Genomic DNA, 26,579 nt, shown 5'->3' on the forward strand with positions numbered 1-26,579 from the left:
CATTTAAATTTGTTTTTATAAAGATTATTTCGACACTGGTATATACTGGCTATCTACCAAATCAGTTGTAAAAATACTGGTCAATCAAATATCAGCAAAATTAAAAAATAAATAAATAAAAACAATACCATCAATACCACCAAGACAAATTATTCTTGGCTACCATATTAGGAATCATCGTACTTCAAAATTGTGACATATATACTATGTCTTTATAATCTGGGTCACTCGAGAATGACAGTAGATAAAAGTTAAGGTTTTATGAACGGGAGACATAAATAGTTATGGAGGCCCCTGGCCCTGCTCCGGCAACACTAACTGTACCTTTAAAGCCTCTTGTCCCAATTAAAACCAAGCCCCACCCCCAGAGCAGACGTCCCATGAGTCATAAAGTTTGATGTCCTGCCCAAAGTTTAGGCTCGACTGGGGCAAACTTTTTTTTCTAGAAAGTGAGCTGCGGAGATTTGTCTTGCGGACTAATGGATACAACTTGTGAGAATATTCACTAGTAACTTAGTGAAAAACAACAACTTTGGTAGTCTTTCTACCAGGGGTTTGTTTTGTTTTTCGTCATTTTGTTTGCGTTTGCGGTTTTTCTTTTCCTTTTTTTTTTTTTTTTTTTTCAAAGTTGGGGCCAGGACGACAACACAGATTCCAGTGTGGAGTAGATATGCGCTTTGTTATATTCACAAGTATGCCAGCAAGCAACAACAGAAAAACGTTGTCTTTCACAGCAGACTTCGACAGCTTACACACCTAGCAAGAAAGTTAGCCCTCGACTGTTAAACTTTAGGATGACCCAGGATAACTTTTACTGACCGCCGTCGAGATTTCCAGATTTCCTGCTACGTGAAAAAAAAAAAGTTTGGGATTGGCCCAGGCTTCTTTTTGTGTGTGTTTCTCTCTCGGACGTATAAAGTTTACAGACTGTTCTGGGATAATGGATCCGAGCCAGCATAACCCTCCGGCTGGACACCAAATCGTCCATGTACGGGGCGATTCAGAGACCGAACTGGAGGCGCTTTTTAACGCCGTGATGAACCCGAAAAACACTATCGTGCCCCCCTCTGTCCCGATGAGGATGAGGAAACTGCCAGACTCCTTCTTCAAACCCCCGGAGCCAAAGTCCCACTCCAGACAAGTAAGTCCGCCCAGTCTCTCTCCTGCACCTTCCCAGAAACCAGGCCCATCCTGTGGGAGCTCAGGCCTACAGTAAGTGACTGGTGCAGCCAGTTCATAGGTAGTTTATCCTTCTTTGAAAACGTAGTTGAATTTAGTTTCAGAATGCAATTGCTGTGCATCCCCACCCCACCCCAATTCTAGCACATTTTATCCCAATAGATTTAATTTAAATTCCCTAAATTTGTTGTCAGAGAAACATAACTCATAGGGTCTGTGGGTAAAACCGGTAAATAATAAATATATCACCTTATACTTTTTCCTGTTTTTGCTTTTTTGTAAACATATCCGTACATACACTAATATTTTTTATGTATAGTTTTAAATGATTTGTCAGATTTGCCGGGCAGGAAATGAGTATTTTCACAGGATGTGCTTTGTGTAATACTCAACTTTGTATTAAGAAATAAAATAAACGTGAAAATGTTAAAACTTATGGAAAACTTAATAACAGCATTACTTGCAACTAAGAAATCATAGGATGGTTGTATTTGTCCCATTTATACCCCGTCCTCCTTTTCCTCCCCCACCCTCATACCGTCTCTCACAACTGTTGCTTATGGTCTCTAGAGTTTTGTCAGTTATGCGCATGCGCTGTTGTACTGCGGTGCACTGGTTTAGAGGCCTCCAGCTTGCCTTCATGTGTACAGAACCCACTATTATTATTATTTTACGATAACAAGTGGAGGTGAATTAAGTCTGGAATCAGCATAGATATATTTAGACTTAATCATTAATTTCATTGCATGAACTCTAAAGTGGCCTCAAAAACTATGCCTTTTTATTTTTAGAGTAATGCACTGCTAAACCTGTATAAATACATATTTTTGTTGTAATACTTGTGTTGTCTCATGTCCTCTGAAACTAATGTTATAACCACAGTGTAATTTTGTCAGAAATTTAAAAAAAACTTGGTTTTAGCACAGTTTATTTTTATAACGACATTGGGTGAAACAGTAAACAACAATATTCTGAAAGTAAATTAAAGAAAATTAATTCATACTGCCCCATTTCCAACCCAACCACAGGCAAGTACTGATGCTGGGAGTGGTGGAGCGCTCACCCCCCACCATGTACGTGCACACTCGTCCCCAGCCTCCCTTCAAATGGGGGCCGTCCCCGGTGGCTCCCTGTCTGGCATGGCCTCAGCAGGTGCCTCCCCACAACATCTCCGTCAGTCTTCTTATGAGATTCCTGATGATGTGCCCCTGCCCCCAGGCTGGGAGATGGCCAAGACTCCCTCCGGCCAGAGATACTTTCTCAAGTAAGTGTGCTGTTAACAACTGTCAAAACAGATAGAACTGTTTTAGTCAAGATCGATCCATCTATCTATCTATCTATCTATCTATCTATCTATCTATCTATCTATCTATCTATCTATCTATCTATAACATAGTTACACTGCAGACATTTTCAGAGAACTACAAAGACAGTGTAAAATTAATCTTGATTTTGTCAAGAATTTTTAAAAAGCTGTTACGTTGATTTGAAGTCACGTTTATCCTTAGATGTTAAAGATTTTTAGGATTGAGTTTACGAAGATACACGTGCACATGTGACGTTTTAAAATGTAAAGACCAATGATGAAAATTTAAGCCTCTGCTAATCGTCTGGACCAAGACAAGACAGGCAACATGGCAGAACTCTCATATTGCAGCTCTGTCCGCTGCACATTATGCTGACAATAATTTGCTAATCTGCTACAGTGCACAATGGCCGCCAGTCCTCTCAAAAAGAGACAATTGCAATAGTTAAATTATAGGTTATTAAATTTGGTGGCCTCAGCAAACAAGACAGGTCTTTTGAGGGACTTCTGCTGTATGTAGTGTTCCTTTTCTTGGTCTCAGGTTTCAGTAGAAACAATGATCCACTGTAGCTGCCCCAGCCAGAGAAGGACAGACAGCTCTGCAAAACCCATCTGCCCACCAGCAAAACGCTTCCACATTATTATTTCTAAATCAAATAGTGGGTAGCAGATATACAAGAGCTTTAGTCTGGTCAGACGTAATTGGTGTCCCTGTTTTTGGAAAGGTTTTTTATAGATTGTTTTAGACGTATTAGTGCTTTAAATCTCAGGAGCTCTGTGAAGGAATGGATCGCATTATTCATGCACCCTTGTCAATAACTTATAAAGCAACAATCTGATCATTACTTGGTGTTCTAGAGCGTATGACATGTGTATTACCTCATGTTGACATAGGGAGATGTCTTAAAGGCACAATATTTGTTCAAGAAAATATTGCTTTCGGACGCAGGGTCTGAACAAACATGACAGACTCAAATTTAATGGGATCAAAAAAAAGCTCTCAGTGCCAGATGTTAGAAGGACTCACATCTGGAGAACATCTGTCTCGTTTCAAAGGCTCCTCTAAAATTGTACAAAAGAACACTGGGCAGACTCTTTCAGGTTCACCTCAGTTAGACTGACTGATGAAGACTCCCTCACAGACAGACTTGAGCAATTTCTGAAATAAATGAAAGTTTACTCTGGAAAATCCAATCTTGTATAACTTCAGGTTAAAAACGTTGCTGCGTGATTGTTTTTGAGTTGCCGCTTGTCAGAAAAGGCTTTGCATTTTAAAAACAAAAAAATGGAAACAATACGCAGTGTGTCATTTGAAGAAAAAAGCTCAGCTTTAACTGACATTTCTGCAATTGTTACACAACATACAGTTTTGGAATGACAGTCAGCCAAAATTTTTCGTTTCCTAGAACATGACTCAAGTCTTTTTTTTTTTTTTTTTTGTCCCTTCAACTACAAGAAATCTGTAGAGGCTGAAAACATTTCATCAAAGCTTGTCTACCTTAAGTCATCAGTGAATGATTAACGATGTATACAGTTTATGTAAAATTAATTAAAAAAGATTTCCGATAAAAGTGAGTCTGTGCTCATGTGTTTACACATTTGATCCAAATGGACATGACTTCATGAACCTGGGAAAACTACTGAGCAAACCTGTGCAAAGAGCTGTTTTTCATCTGGCATGTTATACAACGAGAGTACATGTAGTACAAAGTGTTTATGTCCAAGTAAAGAAAACTGCAGGAGACATCTTCCATACACCACACATCAAAGCACAGATATTTGATCTGGAATAAAGGCAGCCTCGACTGAACTGCTGGAAAAGACACTCCCCTATTTATAAATAGGGGTTGTCTGAGAGAAGTGTTGAAGAGAGGGAGTGAAACAGAGTGAGAGTGTGTGGGTGGGTGGTTGGACAGGTGGGGGTGGGGAATCAGTTGCCAGCTAGCCAAGGGGAGAGCAGGGGGCTCATGTTTCACTCAGGTGTCCACAGTTGTCTTTATAGTTGTATCAATTCAGCGTGTAAGGTTTTGTTTGTAAGGAATTTCCTCCTCAGTTTATTACTTGAGTGAGGAAAGATTGGCCCCTACAGATGCCGATGTCCTACTCCCCTCAAGAGGCAGGCCTCGTTTTGCTATGAATGGAGCCGTGGCACTGTGATGGTCCCTCTTTTGTGTTAATGGAGTTAAATGGCAGCCATGTGGAGATGACTAGAAGAGGGACCAAAAGAAACTCCAGCCCCCCCTTTGTCCCAGCAGTGAAACAGTGATCTTTATTCAGACCAAAGGCTTGTTGAGACTCATGTGAGCCATCCTAAAATAGACAAATGGCTGACATGAAGTTAAAAGATGGCGGTGAGAGGGCAGCAGCTCTTGTTCTTTGCATCTAAGATGTTAGACCAGGCAGATTGTGTAAATTCAGATCAGGAGTAACTATTTTTTTAATGACTTACATTTGTCTGAAAGTTGGTTGACTATCTCCAGCAAATAATTTTGCCAACACTGTTGATAATGCACCATGTGTTTTAAGCAGTTTTTGTTATGATAGAACTAATGTCTGGGGATTTCAGACTGATGGTCAGTCAAAGTATGCAATTAGCAGATAATTATATCAGCTCTGGGAAATTGTAATAGAAAAATCTATAGTTGAATCATGACAATATCTGGTAGTGGCACCTCTTAAATACAAATATAATTTATATGTATGCAGCCTTGCGATACAAAGTTGTTTTGGCTGTTTTCATTGAAAAAAAAAAATCAAACCTTAGGGTAGTTGAAAACTAGTTGAATGTGAACACGGTCTGTTGACCTTTCCTCCTCTTCCTCCCAGCTCTTTGCTGTGCCCTTTGATTTATGACAGCAGGGGCAAAGGGGTTGGGTCACCTTGCCTGGTGCTGGGACGGGGGCAGGGCTGGTCTTTGGCGCTGGGTCATAAACTAATGAAGGTTTCTAATTTAGACACACCGGCAAACTAGGAGGGGTAATCACTGTTTCCGGGCGCTTATTAAATGCAGCTTTGAATGAGCTTTTAGTCCATGGGAAGTCAGCCCCAAGCAGCAGAAAGCTTTAAGGGAGTAGTCATTGTCTGCTTTCAGGGGCAGGTAGAGCCTTGTGTTGATGGACGCTTTTGTCTTTTCTCAACTGGATTTTTAACCATTTTGATGAGGCTAGTTTCCTGCATCCAGAATCAATGACTTGGGTCTTCCATGTTCAGCAGTTCTTACAGTAATTGAAAAATGTCGCCTCTTATTTACTGTGACCAAATTAGTTAATTTATTCCCTTTTAATGTTCATAACATTTAAGAGAAAATTAAATCATTGCAAACTTTTCCCAAACATCTCCTGCACTAGAAACTGTAGGCAAAGGCTAGGAGACCTCCCATTACTCCCTTGCTGTTAATGTATGCAGTCGATATCTATGTTACGGTAGTGACCCTGAGATTAGGCTGAATTCAAGCTGATTATACCTCAGTTATATTTAGCTTGTGTATAAGAGGATTGTTTGGTTCAAGGTTTTAAATCGTCAAATATTTTCATATTGAGCGAAGTACAACTAATACAAGAAATTATTTCAGTCCCTTTTAAACATAGCGAGACTAGGACTGCATGTCAATTTCTCTGTGGTAATCAGTGTTGCTGTGAAATCAGAATCAGCTTTTATTTATTTATTTATATATATATATACACACATATACATACACACACACATACATACATACACACACACACACACATACACACACACACATACATACATACATACATACATACATACATAAATGATATGCACAGTAGAAACACAAATGCATTTCATGTCAAAATAGCCCCAATATGTTATCCTCATGAGTGGTATTATTGTGTCAAATGAAGCTGTCAGGTACCCGTCTGGTATCTTAAATTTACGCAGCGGCATATGTCAAAAATATCTGGCTCCATGGTCTGAAATGGATTTGAGTTTTACCACTTGGCAGGCTAACACTGATTTCATACTCATCTTTTTATATCTGTGAATATAAGATATATTACTTCTTATCATTTGTGATCGAAACGGTTTAAAATCTCCATAGAGCTTGAATTGGTAAATATGTTAACTGGATTTCATGCTAAGCCGTTCTGAACTGTGGCAACTCAGGCAGTCCCAAATGGTGCTGGGAAGACTGGGTTTGTAAGTCTGCGTGAAGCCCTCATTTGAAGCAACTTTGTGTTTGACAAACTTTTGGTTTATTGACCACACACAGACAAGACCCTTCCTGTTCAACTGGGGCCTGTCAGCTCAGTACACAAATGGGACTGTGAGAAAGTCAAGCTAGTGTTTACCAAAGTCTTTATGGTAACACCTCTGTTCCAGACATCAATGCTTCCACTGTCACTGAGGGCATCTCCACAGAGATGTAGCATCTGAGATCAGGGCGTCTCAGGTGAGATTGACATTTACGCTTCCCAGAAGTGATCCATTTGTGTCAAACATGTAACATTTGAAAAACAAACTAAAGATTTGTATCGAGAGCTGCCCCCCCCCCCCCCCCCCCCTTGTACATTGTACTTACTTCACTCTGCTTGCCAGTTTTGATTTTCAATGAGGCAAGTGTTGGTGATAGTACCTGAAGATTTTTGGTGGTTTCAGGTGAGTGTAACTGATACTGAAAGCTTTTTTTAAATTTATTTATCTGGAGTAGTTGATTAACTTGTAATGCAAAAATGGTTAATTGGGGAGGTGCACTAATTGCCAGTGAACGCATCTATGTGCTGGATGGAGCGACGCAAAACTAGGGGGTCTACCAAGATGTCCTGTTACGATGAGACAGACATGGCAGTTTCATGTGTTGTCGCGATGGTGACCAGCTACCATGAAGGGTACTATGTGCAGTGGGAAATGAAATCCTGATACCAAAAGTAAAGCTGATGATATATGTTGGCAAAGTGCCTGAAGTTGCAACTTGCAGTTGTTTTCACCATTTAATGATAGTAATTGATAATGTTAATCTTTCATCTATGGAAGAAATTTAAATGTTTAATTTTCTAACTCTATAAAATACCCTAGACATTTTTTTGTTTTGTACATGTTTATCAGTTTGGTTCTGCTGTGTTCTCACCACCCTCAAGGAGTGGCCAGGTAATCAGACAGGGCACTCCACAAGTTAAATTTTTTTATTAATTAGTCTTCTAAAAAACAGGAGTCATACTTAGGAGCTACGCTCGCAGGACCTTTGTGAATTAGTTGCTTCATTAGTAGGCGTGGTGATACAAAACCTTCTTCAAAGGGAAACTTAAAGCCACAATAAGGTCACAGAGGTTGCCCCAGTAATCTCTCTTGATGATGTCCTGCTGATAGAGAGGCAGCCAGGCATCTCCAGTTGACCAGCGTGGAGGTGGTCATCTTCATCTTAGGAGCCTGATTACATCTTGCCTCCCTTGGTGTGCTCTTTGGTAGTTGGCCCCAACCACCTTCTGAGCATGTAGTCCCTGGTTGGAGCCCCTGGGATGGCATTTTCAAATTTGACAACTCAGCTCTGGGGCATTTTTCAGCAGTGCTGCACTCCCAATAACTTCAGCCACGTTTTGACATGTAACAGTGTTTGGAGACAATTTCAGTGGGATAAACAGCTTGGCATCAAATCTAGCTCTGGCCTGGTGTTTTGGCAGGTTGCAAAGCTTATTCAGAGACATTCAAACCATGGCGTTCACCTACTTTTGGCATAATCATTCTTTTGCAAGCTAGAAGTAAACACCAAAGTTTTCATGGGCATGCTTTTGTGTTTCGAATCTGATGAACTCTGTGAAATAAGTGCAGAATTTACACATAACCACTGGATGTCCTTAAGGCTCTCAAACCTTTAAGTTTGAACCTAAGTCGAATATTAAATGTAAATTCAGCTTTGCATAAGAAATAATAAATTACAATGGTGTAACAAATACACCATCTTGTGCCACATCATTTAATTAAGTTGCGCCTTGATGAAAATAGCCCGCTCCGTCTTTCTCAGCAAGATACTTTATAAATAACACTGGCACAATAAACGCCACCTTGATAAGTGGGACATCAGTCAAGTGCCAGGGTAGATCAAGAGTCCTAAGTGCTCTGCAAAGCCAAAGTATATCATGATGACCACTTAGGCAAAAATAAGCATGTAACGTCTCACACTGAAAACAAACTACTTGATAATGTGTTATATTGACAACACAGTGATGTCCTTTGCTGAAATACCAGGCCATTTACAAATAAAGTCCAGAAATAATCAAGACTTAAATTGGCATGTTGGACCACGGTAAACTGATTTCAGGAATTGGGAGTAGTTGAACTTCATGTTTTTGTTGTTGTTGTTTTTTGCTTTTAGTAAGCTCTTCAAAAAAGGTATGTCATCATGTGGTCCAATTTTAAACATCTTGCCATGCCGTCACACTTCATTCTTCATGCCAGCTTCGAGAACAACAAATAGTTCTTTGAAAATTACAAACTACAGAAATAGTTCAAAGCTAATAACTACATCTTCCAAGCCTGCAAAAGGTGGCTGTAACGTCTGCTGTATAATGTGTAACATTCTGCGTTCATTTGTCTGTAAATTATACACTATAAATAATATGTTATATATTTGTTGAGATGTCTACTAATGCCAAGTATATCAAATGTTTAAACACAGAGAGCCTAAATTTCATCCATTAATCATTCCATCTAGTTGCTGTTATAGTCTCTTATACTCTTCATTATCACATTCTAGTCTGTGATAATCCAGTTAAGAAAAATGAATTGATATGTTTCAGTATATGAGCTTACTATCATAAAGCAGTATGATTGTTATGACCATGGAGAACAGCTTTGGGCTGCCCTTGATTTGACCCTTTGACGATGATCATGTTACTTCAAAATGCCATCAATTTGCATCTGTGCTGTTTGGATTTAGATAAATATTTTGTATTTAATTGTATGCATTATATACAAAAAAACCCGTCCACAGAACCTTCAAAAAAATCTTAAAAACAACAATCTTGTCTCCACTTTCCATTCCACTTTCCATTTGGTCGGTAGAGTTCAAGCTAACCACACCCAGAATTCCTCTTAAATGAACAAACTATAATCTATTTTTCAAACTGGGGACATTGATTAATTACCCAAAAGATATATTTATCACTAGTGTCATCCTAATGCATCTCAGTTTTGGCAGTAACATTTTGAAAATGTCTAAAAAATGTCACTGTGGTGGAAAAACTTAGAGCAAGTAAACATTGCCATCACTGTCAACTACTTACATTGGAGCAAACTGGCAATACACAGTTTGCCCCGTGTCCATTGCCCTCCCTTGGAGATGGAGGTTGGGGGAGGGTGTGATGAGCACCCTGCTGAGCTTGTGGTGGCGTCAGAGAGGTTTAAAGACAACACCGAGCAGTTGTGACTGTTGAGATTGCAGATCATCAGCAATTCCTCACAGCAACTGGTGGCCTCCAGCAGTCCCAACAGTTGCCATGACATTGTTTTGTTTTATGTCTCGCCTACAGGAAGCGATACAGAGCTCAGGCCATGTAGGGTTTGAAGCAGGTCGAGTGAATGGATTATCTTTTAGTTTTACAACCTGGTGAAGAATTACTGGCTCTTGGTAACTCATTTACTGACTCTCACAGTTCCCATATCCAGTCCTGTGATTACAATGCAGTGCCACCTTGGAAGCTCTCATTGAGTGTTCATTTTATCTGAGGTTGTTTTTGACTATCAACTCTGATACCTCTGTTTCAGACGTAAGATTTGTTTACAACCTTTTTGATTGATTTGAGATACTAACATAGGTTTCTCAGGTTGTGCTTGATAGAAAAGTCAATATTTGTACTTCCATCTGGGGTATGAGAAGAGAGTACAATTAGGGTTTCGGCAGTGTTCTTAAGTTGTATGTTTCCAGCCGAGTTCTCAAGATGTTGCATATCTGTTCAGTTTTGGTGTACCAGGATGTGCAGGCCTCTCATTAACTCCTCCTTTTCCTTATCCCAGTTCTTCTTGGCCAGTCCCCTCCCCTGTTCTCCCCTCCCCTGTATAACAAATGTCATAGTTTCCAGAGTGGGAAGGAGGCAGCAAAGGGGGCAGGGCGGGTGCTCGGATTGTAACAGGACCACAGCAACTCATGCAGCCAATGGCATTCAGCAGGATAGACTCCGTAGATATTTTTTTTCCTCTTTCAGTCTTTTTTCCTTTTTGTAGTTGTATCACCCCGCTCCCCATGACCCCTCTTTCTCAAGGGGCCCCTCCAGTCTGACCAGTTTCAGCTATTTTGCTTGGTTTGTGGTGTTTGTGTGTGTGAGGGCTGGGGGAGGGTCTGGTTGGGGATTTGGCAGCTCCTTTGATCAGTAAAGCATAAACAAGAGGGGGCTTCAAAATGGGTTGCATTGTGCTGAGGGGAGGAGTGCTGAGTCAGGCCCTCTCACTCTCTGGTCTGGGATCGAGAGCAGACAGGCAGGCTGGGATTACCGCAGAGGCCAAGAGAAACTCTGAATCTCTCACTTCACCCAGCTGTTCCAAAATCTAGGCTAATAGTGCTTTGGGATGAAGTTAACACCAAGTTGTAAAGAATGGCAGTTGGTGGATGAACTGCAAGGTATAATAGTTACCCGAGTGTAATATCTAATTCCAAAATAAAGAAATTCTGTATTGTTGGACAATATAAATGGAAGAGTTGTGGCCTTTCATTAACAAACTACTGGATTTGGTGCCTGTTTGTTTCCTAAATGGGATGATTCAAAACACAAAAAAAGAACAAGTGAATAGTGGGGTTTTAGGTCGTAGCTCAGTCTGTGCCTTTGTCAAGCAGGTGAAAGCTTTGTAAATGTGGCGCCAGATTGTTAAAGCCCCTGACACTCCACAGTGTCCGAGCGGCTTCCAGGAAAAAGGACCCCCTGCGTTGAGCCCTGTGACCGACCCTCCCTCAATAGAGAGGGTCCTGCTTGGGAGAGGAGGGCTTCCTGTATTAGCTTTCCATCTTAATCAAGCAACAAGTACCAACAAAGCACTAATTATCAATGCCCTAACAGAATGCAACACAATGCCCCCTCCCCCAGCTCCCAGCTCCTGTCAAGGCAAAGAGAGGCCATAAAATAGATGGAGCAACATTGTTTGATGCTACAATAGTTGTTTTAGTTGCATTGTCAAGATGATACTTTCAACTTACCTACAGGCATAGATGTTGATGTATTTTTAGTTCCATACTGTTTAGTCCTTTTTTGAAATAATTATTATGAACTCACAGTTTCTGCATTCTGATCACATATTATATTATTGAAGTATAGGAAAAATATTCAAGTACAGTTGACAACTGAAAGTGAAAGCTCTGTATTAAGACCCATTCTGCAAACACAATCTACTAGTTGTAGTCACACATGGCTGAGTTTGCCATTGTAAACAGAGAGCAAGGGTTACCTCAGTATTTTCATTAAAGAACTTCTTGTTGCTGCTGTGACTCATCAGTACCACTCCACGCTTGCTGTTTCATCAATTCTTGGCAGGACCAAGTTATAGAAATTGTTTTTTTGGCCTATCTTGTCTCTTTACAGCCACATTGATCAGACCACAACTTGGCAAGACCCTCGCAAGGCCCTTCTCCAGATGAACCAGGCTCCCCCGACCAGCTCCGTGCCAGTCCCCCAACAGAACCTTATGAGCCCTGCTAGTGGTATGTATATGTTGATCAGTCCAAATACAGAAGAGGCACATAATGTATCTTACCCATGGTACACATCATATTTCAGGTTTTCCAGTATTTAACTTAAAAGTACATTTTCTTAGGGTTGAGAAGTAGTAGTATTTCATACGACAAATTCAAGTCAGGAGCAATGCAGTCTAGTTGTTACATGTCACCAAGACTTGGTCTACCTTTGTTCTGTCCATGCTGTTGGAATTTGCCTTGGGTGATGTAAGAATAAGGTAGAACGTGACAGGTCCTGTCTGACATGTTTTGGAGCGTCATGACTCACAGACCGAAGTGTTTTACATGTTAGGTATCATCATTTCTCTACCTGCAAGCCTATTGGAAAGTTGAAATCGAACAGTTTTGACAATGTTTTTTTTTTTTCTTTTGTTTTGTTTTAAGTGACAGTTGACTACGACTTGTGATGTTCTCAGAGCTAAAAAGAAATCCTGACATTAGTTTTTTTCCCCACATGCATGTGGTATTATGACATCATCAAATATGTGGATACCCACAGTTTATAGCCTCAGCATTTACTACAGTCAATTGATGTCACTGTTCTGCTTGATAATGTTTGTCTGAATCTCGTGTAAAGCACTCGTCTATTTCCTTTCTCCAACCTTATTGTTGCCTGTCGTTCTTCAGGTCCACTCCCTGAAGGCTGGGAACAAGCGATTACATCAGAGGGAGAAATTTACTACATCAACCACAAGAACAAGACCACATCCTGGCTGGACCCGCGACTTGACCCACGCTATGGTAAGTTTGCTTTAGGCAGTGATTTTTTTTTTTATTTTTGAATTTTGTGTACTCCTTGAATTAATCATGTTTGTGAAGCAGACCCAAAATGTATTGCAGTTGGAATAAAAATATGTATCTTGTAATTATGAACATAATCAAGGAACAGCAAACACAACATTTTGTTCTTATGACAGCAGTTGACTTTGCACAGTTTTAAGCTGTGACTATTCCTCAAAAGATGAACCACAGCAACTGTTGCTCATACATCTATGATTCATGTTTAATTTCAGCACGCTCCATTGTTTTGGACTGACTTTATTGCAACCAAATTACACATCCCACATCTTCAAAACCAGTACCTAACCTTTTCTCAGCCATTTTAATGTTGCAACAGCAGCTCAGTTGGCCATTAATCACTTCAGCAAAGCTAAAGTTTGATGGTTAGCTTCCACTGTATCAGTAGATAAGTGACAGGACCAGGTAGACATGCCGAGATCTCTCTGTGACTAAGGGAATGGGCTAATACTCCTGTTTCCAAGAAGACTTCCAGTGATGAAGGCTTCTGCTTATGTCACTCTGACTCACTTATGCTTCAGGTGCCATCCCTTTATTACGACAGCATTCCCCAGGGAAGCTCACCCCAGTGCACAAAGGCAGCTTGTGAACCAGCATGCAGCCTGTTATCCCGTTTAATTTCAGTGTTGCTTTTAATCGAGCCTGGGCACTTAGAGGGCAGCTTTTCTGTAAGCAATTGTGTGTAAGGCTCTGAGGGCTGCACGGAAAAGTTCAAAACAGAGTTGTGGAACAACTGGGAAGAGACGGCAGCTCTGGTCGGCAAAACTCTTTGAAGATTTATAAGTCTTGAACACACAAGGCTGCTGGGCCCCTAGAAGTGAGTGGGGGGTGGGGGGGGGTGAGAGAGATTGTGTTAACTCTTTATGGGCCACCAAACATAACTTTGTTCCACGTAAGACCAACCTTTGCTTATGTTGATCATATGCTGTTGCTGACACTCTCTCTGATAATTAAGAAATATTTCTGAATGATATGCAATTCAAACCACTTGATATTTGATTAGTATGGTCCTGTGTTTGAAGGGCAGCTAAATTTTATGCTTTGTCATCTCATTTTAAACAGGTTATTTTTTACATTTGTACATGGCAACACACTCCTCCTTCAGAAACCACTATACTTCTGCTATGTAGGTCTCCAATTGTAAGCCAACTGCTTCGATAATGGTGGCTAATTTGAGCTTTGAGAAGAAAAGCAGCAGAGTGCCTTTAACTGAGGGTTGTTGCCGGCTGGCTTCCCCTGCGTGAGGCCCAGTGCAGGAACAGCCTCATTCTGCTCTCGCTCCAGACAGACTTGAATCTCTGCCAGGCCTCTTTATTCTGTGGTCCTTTTCTTAATCTGTTCCAGACCTTTTCAGTCAAAGAACGCCAATGTGAAGGGGGAGGTGGGGGGCAGGGAGAGGCAAGTCGAAAGGGAAAGAAAGAAAAACGGAGGAACAGAGGGAAAATCCCGACGGGATAAGCACACATCCTCTTTAAGATCCAAGGAGGTGGTGAGCAGTGAACAGCCATGAGTGCACTCTGGCTGACTTCAAAAGGGGCTGGTGAACGTAGATGTTGTTGTCTTATCGTTCTATTAAGGAAGAACAGAACAAAGATCATACTGGGATTCTCGTGCATAGATTTCCTCAAAGAGTTAATCTGCGTTGAAGCCTTTATATTATGCATTTTGTCAAACACGTCATCATATTTTCATGTCATGAGATGTTTTTTCATCCTTGCTGTCAGAGCTCTCCAAAAGGAACAGTTGGCAGCTAGTAATGTTGTCAGCAACACCGTAAAATACAGTTTGTTTGTGATTTTTATTTCTGTGATTCCTTCAGCCTTTTTTCAGCAACGGTAATCAATGAATTTTTCATTGTTTGTGTTTTGAAAACACTCAACAATATTTTAGAAGAGGAAGAAATAGTACCTGATACCTAGTGTGTGTGATTTGTGTGACTATGTAACAAGCACCCCATCCAAGTGAAGGTCATTAGAGCTTAGTGGACAAAAGACTTTTTGCATTTATGTCAGTTTTAATGGATTTTTTTTGTAATTCTGTCAATGAAATTACCTTTTTTAATGAATTTCAAACCAGTAATTATGAGACTAATACCCAGGTGGGCCCACACTGTCAATGTTTCCTGACTGTGTTTTCTCCATCTCAGCCAGTCTGAGGCTGAAAATGGCTGCTTTTACTCAAATCTCACTGGAGTACAAGATGATAAAACTGTGTTTGCATCACACTGACTGCTTCTCTACTTTGCTTATCTTGACTTCTGAACACTTTCTCAAGGGCCTTTTTTAAACTTGTTAAATCTATGGTACACAAATGTTTACTTGAATGGTGCTTTGCCTTGGTCACAGACACAATTTTACAGTAAGCACACCATCTACTCTACCTGCCCGAGGTCACCTTATGATGTAATATGCCTGCTAGTGTGATCACCAGATAAGGGCTTCTGTTGCTGGCTCGTTTTGTTGCATGGGTGCGTGAAGAAGACAAAAGGCAGACAGCATTAACTTGTCTCTTATCTCCCAGCCCACCAGCTATCACCACCTGTATGTGTTGCTGACTTCAACCACCCCTCTGAAACGTGCGCGCGCGCACACACACAATCTTCCCAGCCTCTGCTTGCCTCCTTTCATGCTATCACTCTGGCCCTGAAGTGAACCTACCCTTCGCTCCTATCTCATCCACACATGTAACTCACAGCTCTCTCATTGTTTGTGCACACTTCCTCCAGTAACTTTGGTGAGTTTGGTCTGTGAGTCCGTGGCTGTTCGGTAGAACCTGCTGCAGGTCTGCATTCATCAACATATGGTCATATATTGGTCAGGTGCCCATTTAACACATCATCTTCAAAACTCATGCCTCAAAGTAAATTTCCGGTGTATTGCAACTTAGGATGTACTTGCATTGGTCTGACTCAGTTTTTTATCAGCTCCAATAACATTGTATTCATCAGAGTAGCTGCTGAGCTCTGGGAACTCAGTGGTTCTGATACAGTAAAATCTGACTGGATAAGATATAGAAACAGGTGGACATTAACTGGAGGTAGACGTAACAATCTGGGTTTATGTGCATGGTTGCATCATTGTATTGCTGGATTACACCATTTTATTGTACTGCTGTCAATAACCTAGTATAGAAGAATCAAGAATCAGAAATTTATGTGACTTAATGGACCTTTTCAGCTGGTTGCAGACTTTCTGGTGCTTCATATACCAAATAGGTTAGCTAGCATCATCCCTTTCAAACAATGGACCAAAATGCAGACTGTTAAAAAAAAAATACTGGACAAATTTACAGCTGTATACATTACTCCTAGTTTGTCTAGAGATGTATTATTTCACACTAGCACCTGTCATGTTACCCTCTTGATTGTATGCTGTTTGACGGTTGTTGTTTGAACACCTTGGCCAGCGTAATTTCCTGATTAAATTGATCCCCAGCTGCATTATCTAAGTATCTTAGCCTTGTTTTGAAATAAGACAGTACAATTTCAGTCACACTAAAGTCTAGTGTCCAAATTTTCTTTCATGCGAATGTACTGCATTCTGATATTGAACTAACTCGTGAATTCTTTTAGCAGTTAATGGAAACACGGATAAACATCAACTAGGAGTAAATGTGATGAGTTTGGAGTTGTTGTGCAAATAGAGATGGATGTTTACATTTGACAATTTAGATAATATTTTCACAAATATATTAGAAGCTAATTTTTTATGGGTGGACTTTTGTGGATCTCACTCATTATACCTCATCTCACTTAACGCCTGACCTTAACATGTCTCCAGCTGCTGACATGATCCATGAGCAGTGCGTGAATTGTAAACTGTGGACCATTGGTTGGGTGATCTAGCCACAAAAGGCCTTAGTATCTACCAGAGCAGCAAGAAGTAGGATTCTCTCCCATGGCTTCAGTTTGTGTGTGGGAGAGAGGAGCTGGCTCCATGGCTGTGTGTGTGTGTGTTCATCTGCATGTGTATGTGCTGGGTTTGGGTTGGTGGGGGAGGCAGCAGGGACAGAAAGCGATGGAGGGAGCAGCAGATAGAAGGCAGGGCAGGGCGGGGCTTCCAGAGCTTCCCAGGGAGAGCCCTTAGCCACAGTTCATTCAGCTTTGGAGATAGTGTAAACAGACAGTGATTGAATGGTGATGAGAAAGGTGCCGGGGCGGGCAGGACAGGACAGAGAGAGAGCAAGACAGCCCTGCATGAAAATTGTGCCCCCCTAAAGGCTTTGTTTTGGTTGGTGGTTCAAGCGGAGGCATCCTCATTGGTTCCATTACTGTTACACCCCTTGTGGTCAAACATTTTGCTTGTCTTTCTCCACAATAGTGATAAGACTGACCTACTTTAATACATAGATTACTGCATTGCTATGCTGCTTTGTTCTCAGATTTTTAGGCCCACCCCCGCTGAAGTAGAGAATAACAAAGATTTTAGTGGGGAACAGCTGCGTTTCCAGTGCACACATTTTGTTCTGATATTGTAATCATGCAGCTTGCTCATCAGTGCACAATTGAATTACGTTTGTCAGGTAAAATATCTGTAATCGCAAAACTGCAACAGTGTTTACAGAACATGATGTATTTATTTTGAATTAATGATGATTCTTAAAATACACCTTTGCATTATATCAGCTGAACATGATTCAGTAGGCCGGAGTAAAGACAGTATAGATTCGTTAACAAGGAAACAAAACATACAGTGAAAGGATAAGTCACAACTGATGCTATGTACAAAACTAACAAAGCCTGTCTCGGTGAGGGAGTGGGAGGAGATCAGGTCTTACTGGAAGTGTGATTGTTCAAGATACTTAGAGGAAAATGTGTGTTGAGACTTCGCTTGTCCTACACAACCTGCTACACGGGCTTCAGTCTTGCAGACAAAACACAACAGTTGTCAGTTTTTTTTTTATGTTGTTTTAATGCAACGAACTATAAAAAGGGCTGGTAGTACATTCCACCTCCCATTCATATTTAAAATTGTCATTATTAAAGGTAGAATACACCAGCTGTACCAGTCTTAACACAAAGTGTGGCTATAAAAAAAGGATAGAGATGCAAAAAAAGGCATCCAACACAAAAATAGATACACACAGGGGTTATAATATTTCTGATATGTCTTCCACAGCCCTGAACCAGCAGAGGATCTCCCAGAGTGCTCCAGTGAAGCAAGGAGGACAGCTGCCTTCCAACACCCACAGTGGAGTCATGGGCGGCAACAACCAGTTGAGACTTCAGCAGATTGAGAAGGAGAGGCTGAGACTGAAACAGGAGCTGCTCCGGCAGAGACCCCAGGTCAGGAACAACAGCTCAAACAGACAGAAACATTAAAGAGGTCTTTGGAAATATTATGGTATCATACTGAAAAGGCCAAACCCCTGTCAGAAAGGTCAAAGGTTCAGCACCTTCAGTATGTGATGTGTCAGTTTTTTAGGCAAGACACTGGAAACATAACCTTTCACCCACTTAACATGTTTGCAAGAAAAAAATATTTATTTTGTTGAATAATGTACATCTGGAATAGCCCTTTTAAATATGAGTCATCGTTCAATGGTAGAGCACTGGACCAAAAAACCACTTTGATGGGGCTTTATTGTTACACCACCCTGCAATGAAGCTTAGTGACTCATCTGTGGTAATTTTATCACTTCCTAACCGTGATGTGTCACTGTGCCGCCCACACCGGGTGGTGCATACAAGTTCAGTAGTTTACTCAAGGTTGTGTCATAACACCAGAAACACGGCTTTATGATTATGAATGAGGGTGCTGGTGTCTTTGTTTACCATGCCATTCATAGGGATTGTTTAAAGTTCACAGCGTAGGAAGTGACCTGAGTGTTTACATACACACTAGGCTGTAAAGATGTCTTGCTATAGGTCTTCTGAGCATACAATGCAGTGCATTCAAGTAACCTCACTTTTACAGTGAGAGAAATCTGGTTTCCAGAAATGGGGTTAGGGATTAAGAGAGCCTTGATTAGCGCGGATAGATTTCTGATGGAAGATTTTTCCATGAATGTGCCTTGTTGGCTTTCGAATTACATTAATACAACTGCATTTATGCAAAAACAAGCTTCTTTTCCCTTTTACCTGATTTCAAGTGTCTTCTGTGCATTGATGTCATGATTATATACATAATTATTAAACAGTAAATGTGTTGGTTAACTAAACTCAGCTCTCTTTACTCACTGAGTCAAACTATAGTTAAATTGGGCTTTTTAATTTGACTCTTGTCATTGTTTCAGTATATATTAACAGGGTAGAATTGATTTATTCACTTGAGCCTGCCTGTAATGAACGGTAGGTGGTGGTATCCCCCCTTTCAGGTGATTGCAGTCAGACTCTTTCATCCTATAACAAAGAAATTAGCGAGGGGCATTCCCATCAAACAGAAAGAAGGAGAAATTCTTAAACTGGGACAACCAGACATTTGTGTCCTTGTCTGACAGGAAATGCAGTTTTCAACACCGTTAAATCCCCTGCGATGTTATGTACCTTGACTGTGGGCTGGTGGACTTGGATGTTACATATTGCATCCAGACCTGTTGCAGGACTCATTGAAGCGTTAATGCATTATAAACTGCTTCATTTTAGCGCGTTATTCCAACTTCGAAAATATCAAGTCGCAATATATTCAGTCCAACTAAAGTGATGGTGTATTTTAAAGGTCCAGTTTTTCTTTGACTGATAAAATAAATCAACTTCTTGTAACCTCATGTAAACATTCTGTGTGTTACAAAGATGCGATCCATGGGCAGCTCATTTATGCAAACTTTAGACATTCACCAGAGCATAGCAGGATAGAATGTGGAGATGAAACTTATAGTGCACTTCTACCAGGCTGGGTGTTCACCAAGAGAATCTAGAGATTTGGATAACAGATGCTTGTATATCTGCAATGAAGATTCTCAATCATGTAGACTATATTTAACCCTGGGGCAATACTTGCCACACCCAAATGTATTCCACATGCCAGAAATGGGATGAATGGATGGCGATGCATGCGACCTGGCGACTTGTCCATTGCAGACATGCATGCTCAGTCATGCACAAAAAGTGAGCCATAAGCCATAAAGTTTGTTTATAGTACACACAGCCCCATAATCCCTCTTAATCAAAACGAAATTGTTTACATGTGTGCGGGGGATTGTGAGGTCGCCGTGCAGAAGGAAACACCTACAAATACTACTGTCGGAATGCCTGAATTAAAAAAAGGAAAACATATTTACTGCGGCTGAATAACAGCTCTTTATTCATCATTGAGCTTCTGAGAACATTGTGTCCATTTTTTTTCTCAACCACAACCAGTAAAAGCATCACTGACAGTGTCACAAACCAGTTTTATATCCTCTCTAAAACATCGTATCACACTGACTGACTCCCTGTCTTCTTTAAATCTCAAAATGGTGATAATTAGTATTTCACCTTCTTGTTCAAGGACTTGGAGAGAAGGTGAAAACCAACAACCAAGCATATTGCTTGGTCCCCCATGCAGTTTGACACCCTGTATGCGGAGAAATGGAGAGCACCATGATGGCAGTCTATAATTCCTTAATATATCACTTTATTTGGCAGCTGAGCATATGGCAGGTTAAACGTGTTTTCGGAAAGCTGTATGTAATCAGCCTCTGAGGTTTAGGGTGGGGTTGATTGTGTTGCTCATGAGTTTGTGCTTTGCCATCCACAGGAGCTCGCTCTAAGGAATCAGCTTCCTACCAGTATGGATCAAGATGGTAGCACAAACCCTGTGTCCTCCCCAATGGCCCAAGATGCCCGGACCATGACCGCCAACAGTTCTGACCCATTCCTCAACAGGTCGGTTGCCTTACTGAAGCAAAACTGTCGTGCAAACAAAGGATGTTTTCACGTTCAGCATCGTCACAGCTGAGGTGCACTAACTGATGCGTAGCTGGACTTCCAAGTTGAGCTCAGAGTTACACAAGAAGAAAAAAACTGAAGGACAGTCTGGGCTTAACTTCCCACACTGATGACTCACTGAGACCAGCAGGTCCATGTGGAATTCATTGAACAATGATGACCTCTGGTGTACAACTGCTGCAATAAAGGCAAGGAGAACCAAAATGGTGGTGATATCCTTTTGCGACCGATCACATTTTAGGATGTAAAACTTTCAAAATTTGAGGATGACATCAAAAACAACTCCATCAGGAAGGTTTGTTCTCACCAGCAGTCAATGAAGCATAGTTTGTCCTCCTCATTTCAAGCTCTAGTTCATCTGCGAGTGGACAAAATGAGGAAAGAGCTGAATAGCAAGCAGGCCATGAGAGCATGTGGTCCAGTCAGTAGACAGACCAACCTAATCCCCCCCCCCCCTTGTTGCCTGCACTCCCTTGCTCTTACAATGGCCTCATTCATCCTGCCTCTGCCATACTCTGCCTACATATTTTTCCTCTGCTAATTAGAATAGGCTTGTCAAATGTCTTCTCTTTGCCTCTTTGTCTCTCTCTTAGACTTTTCATCGTTGCTCCTTTTCCCATATTCTACAGCGGTGGTTCTAAAAGTGAAGCTCAGTTCAATTATGCCCCTGATGACTAGTAAATGTAGTTGCTAAAAAGTCCATGATGCAAAATGAATGTGTTAAACTGCTGTCCCCAGCTTTTTTCAATCTAATATGTTAGCTATCCTTAGATAACGATAACTAATGCCTTTGGACAAAGACACATCAATAATGTCAGCGAACTTGTGCGAATAAAGGCCATTGCCTCACATCTCCTGTGTCACGGCCTGAAACTCCCACTTGATCTAAACACAAAGATGTCACCCACCAGTAAACTAACATGTATCATCTGCAACTGTACGAGTGGTAATTACTCGTCCTGCCAGGAGGTTGTGGTGATCTAAATTTGTCATTAAAAAGATATGTGGGAAGAACTCAGAATGCTGACTAAAACAATTGGCCATCCGTCAGCCAGTCAGGTAGGAAAGTAATGAAATGGTCGTGTGGCGGCATATTAGCTTATCATTTCTACATTTTAAAACTTTTACTCGTATTTTACTATATTCTGTGCTAAGAATAAAAACGTGATGAGGGCCATTTCATGGGCAGATGTTTAAACAAAAACAAGTCTCTGTGACTCTCGTCCCAAATGACAAATATGCACATCCCAGATCAATTTTTACCGGCCCCAGGATGACGGGGTGTTGTTAAGTTAGCCTGTGTGCTTTCACTGATGTGTAATCAATGTGGTTGCTAACCGCAGGGAAAATTCAACAAATTAAGGCTTCCCAAAACTATGCTGACACAAAAAAATTTCCTTATATTTTGTTTTGATGAAAATCCTCATCTGAAGAGTTGTAAGTAAAGATTCTAAATTGAACTTTTGATATTGTTCACAGCGGGACCTACCACTCCAGGGATGAGAGCACAGACAGTGGCTTGAGCATGAGCAGCTACAGTGTCCCTCGCACTCCAGATGACTTCCTCAACAGCGTGGATGAGATGGATACAGGTGAGGCTACAAACACAGTCCATTGATATTCAAGTTAATTTGTCCTTAACTTTGGAGCAAGATGCTTCATTGTGTCTCCCTGTAAATGTATAAACAGCTCCAGGATATATTCAAATGCGTGTAGCTGACTGAGTCCACTAGCGGTCATAATAACGCTGTGACAGTAATCATCCAGATTGAGAGACTGATACCACTCTCATACGTGTTATAGGAACATACGCTTACAGTCTGGCTCTGCCCTAAGAATGCAAGAGTCAGTCTACGGCTAAAGCTCCATATTTGTTTCAACAACAAAGTGTTGAAAGGTTGATTTGCAGTGTTGTTTGCCAGATTTTTATCCTAGCAGAGTGCAGAGGATTTTTGTTTACACTAAACAGTGTTCAATGCAGGTATGTAGTAATGTGATTACACCTCACTGCCATTTTAATTTTAACAGTGCTAAACCCCTATGAAAGTTACTTCATGACACCTATAGAAGTCTAGAACCATATTTTGTCACCACATTGCTGAATATCTTATCAAAGGAACAGCCTGACAGCATCACGCTAGGTGCTAACGTTGTTGTGATGCGTCACATCAGAGAGCGGTGGCGTGCTGTCTGAAGTCATAGATCGGGGTGGCATTCTATCAGCCTTCAGGGTAAACAAGCAAGGCGGTGTAATGATTTGGTCTCCTTAATAGGCATCTCTGTCTGAATCAAGTTTTGATTGGTTGAGGTATCAGTCTTAGCTGTCAGAAATCCCAACTGAACGCACAGTGACACACAATGATGCACATGTAGCATCATTAGCACCTGCTGAAATAGTTGTAAGACTTTTTTTCCCCTCTCTCTCTTCATCAGGGGACCCACTTCAAACCTCCATGGCAACACAGCCCAGTCGTTTCCCCGACTACCTGGACGCCATCCCAGGAACAGATGTGGACCTGGGCACCCTGGAAGGGGAGAGCATGGCTGTGGAGGGTGAAGAGCTGATGCCCAGTCTGCAGGAGGCCCTGAGCTCCGACATCCTCAACGACATGGAGTCTGTGCTGGCAGCTACCAAGATCGACAAGGAGAGCTTCCTTACATGGTTATAGAGGAGCAGAGCAGGGTGCTCCTTCCTCCTCCTCCTCCTCCTCCACCCTACACCCTACACTCTGAACTGCTGCCTGCTCTCATCTGTGAAGGAATTATAGATGCTTTTATAAGACATTTCAGCGAGCCTGTCTGGACTTCTGTCTCTGTCCCTGCGTGTAAGGCCAAGCTCCTGTGAGGCAGTATTTTCTCTTCTTCTTTTCACTGGCGTGTTATCTCTATTTTGTCTGTGTCTTCAAGGCTGGCCCATGAACAGACAATAACGCAAGGGTCCCCAAATCTTTCACCAGTCTGTCTGTGATTCTAGGGCATCTTTACCTAGAGCAGGGCCTTCCCCTGGCCTCCCCTCATAGCTGAGCTGGGCGAATGCATGTACTCTCCTACAAGGACCGCCGCTACCACTGCCACCATCAGTTATCGCTTGGAGTCTCCGTTGCCTCTTTTTTTTTCTTGCAGTGACGAAGCACTCATGTTTGGGACGATTGCATCCAGCCTGTGTAGCTTTATATTTGGCCTTTCTGTCTGTCTAACAAGCCTTAGAAACCAAAAATGATGTATTTTTAGCATTAAGAACAATACTGATTTGGAGTAAAGGTGATATGAGGCCCAGTGGGACATGTTGGCTTTGCCCAGGGGGGCGGGGGGTAGAAGGTTGGGGTCTGGGGACAGACTACATTGCTGCTTGGCTGTGCCAGCAAGTCTAAGTTAAACCTTTTGTTAGATCAAGTGCCTTCAGTTGTATTTTTAAGACGCGAGCATCATGAACAATTACAGGTTTCTGCAATGCAGCAGTAAAGCATTAGGCTGTGTTCATAAACACCAGCTACACTATCCTCTTTCTAATAATCAAAACTATATTTTTGATTTATAAACACATTATAATGGGATTTAGGGATCTGTTTTTGTAACCCTAGCTTCTTCATATCTCAGTCTTATCCAAGCCAAGTTCATGATCCATTCTTTATTTTACCTTTTTAGTGTTTTTATTTTTTAGTTGACATACGTAGCATGATGATGATGATGATGACGACATGATAGCTTAGATCAAATGGCATTTTGCTTTTAGTGTCTTTCATAGATGAGTTGATATGTTTATAACAGGGTCAACAGTTATGGACGCTTCACCAGATGAAGTCTGCTAAGACATAAATTCAGTTTTTTTTTTTAACCATTTAGCTGATTCTCTTGTCTATATACATATTATTGTTTATTTTATTTTTTTGATCACATGCAGCTTTTACTATCTTTCCTTGATTTCACAATATTCCTAAACATTAACCAAAACAAACAAACAAACAAAAAAAACCAGATCTCTTGGCAAAACAAAAACTGCAGCTCTTGAACAAGTAATCCTCGCAAGAACAGTTAACAATGTGTGACAGAGTCTTCCTAGGAGGGAGGCCGAGCCCTCGGTGCTGTGCTCAAGTGAGGGGTTTGTAGACTGCAGACAGGACAAGTTGAAGCAGGTTGGAGAGTCACGTCGAGGGTTAGTGTAGAAGGTCAGGGTCTGACTGACGGCGGTGAGTTACGCTGATTTTTTTTAAAAAATTTCTCCTTCAAGTAATTAAGAAACAATCAGTCATAATCTCAGTTAGGAATTGTTGTGGCAGATTCCAAAGATGTTTTTTTTTTTGTTTTTGTTTTGTAATGATACTTTTTGTGCTTCCATTTTCACTGTCACAAAATTTGTAAATCCGCCTCTGTATGAACAAACTGTATAAGCTAATAATGAGAAAATGATGTAGGTTTTAAGTGTTAATGGATCAGATTAGGTTTACCTGAGAGATTCTTTTTTATTTTCCAGAGATGATGGTTGTTTTGAGTGACTAACCCTGAGATTTAAGGATGAGGTTTCTGAACAGAGAAGCAAGTGATTCTTCTACGTGCGCTCCCATGTTTACACAGTCTCGGAGCGAGGAGCAACTACAGCCGACAGCGGAGACAATACACTGACAATTCTCTCATGATCACGCTAGTTTGATGTTTACACCATGATTACATCCTTGCATTACTGCAGTAACCTTTGAATCATCAGCCAGCCGTGCATGCCCTTGGTTTAGACCTCACGGGATGCCACACTGATTTTATTGCTAACCTTTACTTAGGTAGCATTAACTTGGAACTTGATGGAACAATATTGTTTTTATAGATCAGAGAACATGAACTTTTTTATTGTGAGAAAATATTCTTTGTGAGAAACCTCCTTTTTAGAATTGATTTTATTGATCATTAAAATCACTTCAATGATGCATTTTAAGATGGATAAACAGTGTTGGTGAGAACAATGCAACTAAAATGAGTGGTACACTACAGTGTCTGTATTGCACGGCTACAGTTTTCAGTTTGATGCAATAATGCATTTTGTCACAAAAACCTGATTTTTATGCCAATTTAGCGTGTAATTGTCAGAGCATAATAGCTGTTGACTGTCATTGTAGCAATAGAACTAATCACACAAGTTAAAGGATTTTGTATTTAGAGTTTTCTAAATGCACATTAAACAAATTTATATTCAGTAATGATCTGTTCATTTTTGATAGATATGTGCATGTATGTTAGAACATTAAATTCTGTTACTATATATATATATATATAAAAATATATATATACATATGTAGATATATCTATATCTATATATCTATATATATCTTCGTATAAAACTTTGAAATTGGCTTGAAATAAAGTGTATACTTTGTGGTATTTCTGTCCTTGTGTGCTTCTGTACTTTTTTCAAACCTGATTTCCCATTGGACTCAATTTTATATAGCGCTTGTCTACCTTAGCAGCACTCAAAGTGCATCACAATGTCATCTCATTCACACACACTCACAAGGCGCCAACCTACTCATCAGGAGTAATTATGGGCTCAGTATCTTGCTCAAGGACACTTCCTCATGGTCACCAGGGAGGATCCAACCAGCGACCCTTGGGTTGCTGGACGGCCACTCTACCTCTGAGCCATGCTGCCCAATATAGCCTCATCAGAAAAAAAAGCCATTTTAGGATCTTAAATATTTTGGATTAAATCAAACCTGAAACTTCTCAGTGTTTGCAAATTGTGCAAATTCATATTTTATGTAATAAGA

The 26,579-nt window shown here is 40.8% G+C and overlaps 1 protein-coding gene across 1 annotated transcript; it reads left to right on the forward strand.

Annotated features, from left to right (window-relative positions):
- Positions 1-402: 402 nt before the first annotated feature.
- On the forward strand, positions 403-26,185 carry yap1 (Yes1 associated transcriptional regulator). Its single transcript, XM_086216462.1, has 8 exons — positions 403-1,141; positions 2,208-2,443; positions 12,010-12,128; positions 12,789-12,902; positions 18,077-18,243; positions 20,636-20,763; positions 22,306-22,418; positions 23,260-26,185. The coding sequence occupies exons 1-8, from the start codon at positions 941-943 to the stop codon at positions 23,493-23,495; spliced, it is 1,314 nt and encodes a 437-aa protein (XP_086072588.1). The 5' UTR covers positions 403-940; the 3' UTR covers positions 23,496-26,185.
- Positions 26,186-26,579: the final 394 nt, after the last annotated feature.

The sequence above is a fragment of the Aulostomus chinensis genome, chromosome 10 (genome assembly GCF_037954235.1).
Source record: "Aulostomus chinensis isolate RoL2024-O1b breed Wild chromosome 10, RoL_Achi_v1.0, whole genome shotgun sequence".
NCBI classification, from domain to species: domain Eukaryota; kingdom Metazoa; phylum Chordata; class Actinopteri; order Syngnathiformes; family Aulostomidae; genus Aulostomus; species Aulostomus chinensis.